The following is a 6,000-nucleotide window of genomic DNA, read 5'->3' on the forward strand; positions in this document are numbered from 1 at the left end:
ACAGTATTATAACAGGCAAAGTAACATTAGACCACCCCATACAACTTTGTGAATACAGGCCCCAGATGAAGTGGTATACCTGTTGGCTCTGCCCAAAGAAATTTACCATTATCAAGCCAAAGAGACAGAAGGCTAAACGCAGCAAAATCAAACTTTCAAAATCATACACGGGGAGGCCCACATACTAGAAGGACACAGTGTTTCACCCCGGGACGCTATCCAGTTACAAATACTAATATCATTCTTGCTGTGTGGCTTAGGTCCCCTTCCATCTCCCTATCCTTAGGGAAACAAAAAGTAACGCTGCCTCTTACTACACAACAACTGGAATGGTGGGCACCCCTCTTTACCGAATGATAGAAAGCCTATGAATACAGAAGACCTACAAATTCTTTTTTATAATAATGATGACAAAGGCAATAAAGAAATCTCTTTATGTGGCAAAAAATGAGAGGTAGAATTTAAGTCATCTAGAACATTTAAAAGAAAAAGGGCATGGTAACTGATTCTAGAAGATACAGAACATTTCATAAAATGATCTGTTATAATGGAAATACAAAAGATACACCCATCACCTGTCACCACAAAAAAGTCAGTCACATAGTCACTGAATAAAGGACAACACCAAACCACATACTGCAACAATCCCAAAGAGGAGTTCTTCTCAAGAGTGAAATGCTAGCGGAATTAGTTTCCACAGACACTGTGGAGGGAAAATCTGATTTAATATAGGAGGAAATGAAAAAGTGCATTTCAGGTTAATTCTTTATTATTATCATCATCATTATGTATACCTACCCTACATCCAAAAATAATCTGAGGCTATTTATCAAAAAAAAAGACACAAATAACATACTATTAAAAAGTATAAAGTATTAAAAGTCACATAATAAATAAAAGCAGTGATAACTATACCAGATTTCTAGCCTAAGAATGGTCACTACAATTAGGCATTAAATTTAGATTAAAACTTCCTGGCAGTGAAAATGTTAACAGCAGCTCATACAGTTCTTACTATCTGATAATCTGAAACATACCAGCTAATCATAAGAGAAAATTATTTTTCTACCAATTCCTTATATAAAGGATGCATCTGATTTCATGTTCTATACAATACCTAGCATGCTGCTGTTCAAATGTTAAACAAGCATTCCAATCAACCATCTATCTAAATGACCTAAAAGTTATGCCTAGATGATTAGAAAGAAGGTTGACTACTTTTTTCTACACACACACACCCCCTACACAGTCCGAGGGAAAGCTGTTAAATGCCTCTCCTGTCTACCCTCCACCCTCTCCACCACCCCAACTCTGCAGGGAGGGGAAAAAGCTCATTGCGATAGTACATTAACAGAGTATATTTTTGAAAGATTACAATCCAAACAGTTAAAATTCAGAAAAGAATACCTTACAAGACTATATAAAAGACAAGCAGAAGATACACTGAAATCATACTAACAAGACCACTATGGTCTCAAGCAAAGTCACATAACCCCACAGATTCAGGCACATAAGAAGCTCAGTAAAGGTCTCTGGAATGAATGCGCTCAGTGATGGGAATATTGACATAAGAACTTCTCTCCAAAAGGACGAATTCAAAGGTCCCACAAAGGAGGCAACAGGAACAACTATGAGGAGAAAGGAAGAGAACGTGAGCATCCCCTTCTGTTGTTTTTCCCATAAGGAAACCAGAAAGAAGTACAACTGCACACAAAGAGTTATTTCCCTGCATCTTAGGAATGAGAAATGAAGAACGGCCCTGAGTAACAAAGGAGTGGGAAAAATGTTCGGCCACAAGACGGGCTACCTCAAAATCAGCCAGAAAGAATTATAATCCTACCAGGGACACAAGCTACACCCAGCATAAACAGAGAACTAAAATAATGTCACCTGACTGTAAAGAACTGGCTATTTTAGGGAGAAAGCCTAAAAACTACAAAAAGGGAAAAATGCGGATAAGCAGGATGTATAAATACGTCTCAAAGAGCAAGCAAGAGCAGCCCCACTCTTTTGAGAGGGAAAATCTGACCTTGAGTAGAGGTTGCTGTGTACACATCAACATTCTGAATCCACTCAATGATGAGATGGAGAAACTCAACATTTCCCTGGTACAGGGTAAGTCAAGACTTCAAGTAGACAAGGGAAGAGATGATCCATGGGTCACCCAGCCTTGTCCAAAAGGCTTGGGGAAGGAGACAGAGGGAAGGAGAGGAGAGTGACGTCTAGCAGAGAGATGTAAAAAGAAGAGTAGTTAAGAGAACTCATCTAGCCTCACTACAAGAGAACACTGGGCACTGGAAGAGTAAGAGGGAAAAGCTGATCTCCAGTAACCTATGGGGACAGGTGACACAGAAAGCACAACCGTACTAAACTCGAAGAAAGGAACCTAACCTTACACACTAACCTCAAGTGTGTTCCTCCAACTTGTACCCTTTTCCTTCCACTGCCCACTGTATGGAGCACCCCGGTTAGCAGGGGAAACACCAAAAGGCAGTGGGTGGTGTGGAGAAGGGCAGGAAAGGATCCACCCCTGGAAGTGAGATGACTCTGCTGGGCACACTCCAACACACACAGCAGGTATTCAACTCTTGTTTTCCAAGGGTCATTAACACTACACCCTAAAAATACAAATTGCATCAAACTGGGTATAGATACAGACAGACTAAAAACAACAGAAAAAAATTTAAAAACCAAAAAAGAGGAAAATGAGGTCAAAAGCGCTACTTTCAGTCAACGAGTCTTATGCCCCCGACTGGACAACTCCACATTAACAGAAGGGCAAAGTCCCAAAGTCGAAGCCTAATGTGACCAATCCTCCAGATAACCCTGTCTCCTTACTCGGTAATCCAGGTGGAGAGAGTGTCCTTGCTAGAAAACTGCTTAAAGGTCCAAAAGCTCGGAGTCTCACAGAGCTTGTTGGGGAGGATGAGGCTCCAAGCGAAGCCTGTCAAAAAGTAAGACTCTGTTGCTCAGTGACAGCAGCTGGCAACCATTCTAAGCCTACTGAGAGACGGAACTGAGGGGACCAGAGGAGGCCCAAATCATTCCCCCACCCCAGAGCCAAGGGGAAACACCAAATACACAAACTGTGACACTCAGGAAAACCTGGAGAATAATCCCTCCCACTCTTTCGTGAAGTGTCACAGGCCTTTCCAAAGGTACCTTTTCCTAACGTACCCAACCTCTCTCAATTATTTAAACGGCCAAAATAAAACAGCGACATATTTATGGCCATTCATTCCTAGTTGTCACAGAAACACATATTCTTCTCACCCACTCCTATTGTTTGCCCAAAATACATGAGATGTCTTTCCCCTACACGGCAATAAAGAAATCAAGACAAGAACTTTAAACTCTAGGAAGAATCAAGCAGAGAATACAGCCCCTAAATTCAGAATGCCTAAGTTTTGATGTGCATCGGCAAGCACTCTACACTTCGTGTATTCAGGGACTTGGAACATTCAGGATGTCATTCTGCTTATTCAGTACAGTACAAATGACAAATGAAAGAGTGGTAAGAATTGGCCATTTATCAATGAGTCTTCTGATTCTTCTAAGCCTGAAGAGTTACCAACAACAGTAATACCTATCTTTATTCTTACACTTCAAGGTCCCCACATACACCCAAAATGTATAGATGGTCATCTAACCCTTCCAACTTTCTGTATATATATAATGAATCTGGTTTCATCTACAAATATATGCCTATATGTGTGTATATGTAAACAAATGTACACCATCATGATAATCTTTTTCACCAAAAGAGAACTAGAACAGCAAAAAATAGAAAGCATCCAAATTTCCCCTTCACCTGAAAGCTGCAAGATTGAAAGAAATGTTTGGATCCCACCAGACACAACACGAGGGCCAAAGGAAGGTTCTAGTACAACAAGGAGCACATTGGCAACCTCTTCCCGAATGGCACGTGGGCGACATGGGTGTCTACACTCCCTTTTCTGGATGGAAAGGCATATGGCTTCTTCTTACCCAGCCAACAGGAACACAATTTAAGAAAATTAGAAAAAGTCAAGGTAACAGGCTCACTAAATATGGCTGACTGGGAAACAGAAACCATAAGGAGGATACGAGTTCTCTTAAAAAAGAAATGGGAAGTTTATTTCCAGGGACGATTCAAAGACTCTTGAATGTAGCATGTACAAAGACTGGTTCTTAGTGCACAGAAGACAGTAATCAGAACACCAAAAAACAAGGGCACATGACCCTCCTCCTGGTGGGGCAGCGTCAACTGGTGAATGCTGCCCCCACCTAAGAGGCCAAAGAAAACTGGAAGCAAAATTATACCCTGGTTTTCCTCAGCCATAGGAGTAATTACCGTGGCCCCTTCTTACCCAAATACTAGGCACAATAGAAACCTTGCCCTACATCTGATGGGGCACCCACCCTCCACTAAACAAGGAACTCTAAGGAAAGAGAACACGTTAGAGTAGCTAGACAAATGGGGAAACGCGCCCGGGAATGTCCAGTTTCTCCCATAGGAAAAAAAGGGCAACTCAAAGGGTGTTCAGGAAATGAGCTCACCCTAACCCAGGAAAGTGTGCCTAATCTGTAAGAAGTATCTGCTTTCCTATTTAGAATGACTTCAGAGCTGCACAGGCCCCCACTATCCACTGGGTGAGGGAAGAACATGGGTAGCCCGAGTCCCCTTGTCCTGGCAAAAGGGTCAATAAATGGAGTGCGGAGGCCCCAAAAGACTCCACAGAAGATGAAAGAATGAGACGGACCCCTTGGCCAAAGAAGGATCAGGGTCACAGAAGGTAAAGGGCAAGGGAGTGTGGAGACCCCACCCTCCTGGCTGCGAGAGGGGCAAGGGCAAGCAAGAGTCGGAGGAGAACGACTGCCAGGGGCGGGGATGTTGCGCAGGCCCCCTCCCAGGAAAGGGAGGGGGAGGGGTCACACGAGGCCCTTCTGCCCGGGGACGTTCAGCAGGAGGGGGTCCCCCTGGTGGGGAGAAGCGCGGGGACCCCCGCCGGCGCTGGGAGGCGCCCACGGGGCTCGAGGCTGATGCTGGACTGAGTCCGCCTGGCCCTGCCACCCGAGAGACAGGGGCGGCGAGGATGAGCGCCGGCCGTGCCCCGACGGGGACCGGCCCGGGGCAGTGGGGCGCGGGGCCGGTGGGGGCCTGAGGCGGATAAACTTTCCGCCCCGCGGCCCCCCTGGGCCCGGCGCTGGGGGCCGGGGGCGGGGGCCGCGCCGGGCCCGGGAGCGGCGGGGATGCCCGGTCCGGGTGGGGGAGGCGCCGGCCCTCCCTCCGCCGGCTCCTCCTCCTCGCTGGGCCCGGCCCCCGCCCGCCGGCCCCCCGCCCCGCCGGCCCCAGACCGCCCCCGGGTGGGGGTGCGCGGCGCCGCGCTCCGCCGCCCCGCGAGTCACCTCAGGACCCGGCCGCGCTCCGCCCCTCCACCCGCCGCCCCCTCCCCGGCCCGGGGCGCCCGCCCGCCCGCCGCCCGCCGCCGCCACCACCGCCGCGCCCCCGCGCTCCCGCCCGGCGCCGCTGATGCCCGGGATGTCCGGCGGGGCCGGGTCCCGCCGCCCGCCGCGCCGCCCCCGGCCCCTCACGCTCCGGCTCTTACCTTCCGGCTTGTTTTCGGCAGCCATTTCCCCTCCGCGCGCCACATCCTCCTCCTCCTCGCGACCGGGACCCCGAGCGCGCGCCTCGTACCGCCGCCGCCGCCGGCCCAGCCACCCCGCCGCCGCCGCGCACCCTCCCTGGCCCCGCCCCGCGGCCCACGCACTGCGCCCGTTGGGCCGCGCGGCTGCCACTCATCGCTCCCGCCACCAATAGCCCCGCACCAGGGGTCTCACTACTCTCCGGGAGGAGCGTCCTATCCATCCGGCCCATTGGCTGGTCACCACCCAACGGAATGAAAGGATTGGTCAAGAATCAACGCCCCCTCCCCACCCACTCCCAGGAAAGCCCGCCTTCCAGACCTAAACAAAGCTTCCCAGTGGCCAGGGCCCGAAAGACCTGTCCAATCAGGAAGG

General features: G+C 49.1%; 1 protein-coding gene across 43 annotated transcripts in view; it reads right to left on the reverse strand.

Moving 5' to 3' along the window:
• CAMTA1 (calmodulin binding transcription activator 1) overlaps positions 1-5,796 on the reverse strand; it is an 850,910-nt gene extending 845,114 nt beyond the window's left edge. For 28 of the 43 annotated variants that reach the window (XM_070261026.1, XM_070261005.1, XM_070261025.1 and 25 more), the window contains exon 1: positions 5,589-5,796. In XM_070261026.1, the coding sequence (XP_070117127.1) occupies positions 5,589-5,633 (45 nt within the window). In that variant the 5' untranslated portion in view covers positions 5,634-5,796. The remainder of the gene's footprint in view (positions 1-5,588) is intronic. The other 15 variants (XM_070261036.1, XM_070261038.1, XM_070261037.1 and 12 more) reach the window with 2 other exon arrangements.
• Between the last annotated feature and the right edge of the window lie 204 nt (positions 5,797-6,000).

The sequence above is a fragment of the Equus caballus genome, chromosome 2, assembly GCF_041296265.1.
Source record: "Equus caballus isolate H_3958 breed thoroughbred chromosome 2, TB-T2T, whole genome shotgun sequence".
NCBI lineage: Eukaryota > Metazoa > Chordata > Mammalia > Perissodactyla > Equidae > Equus > Equus caballus.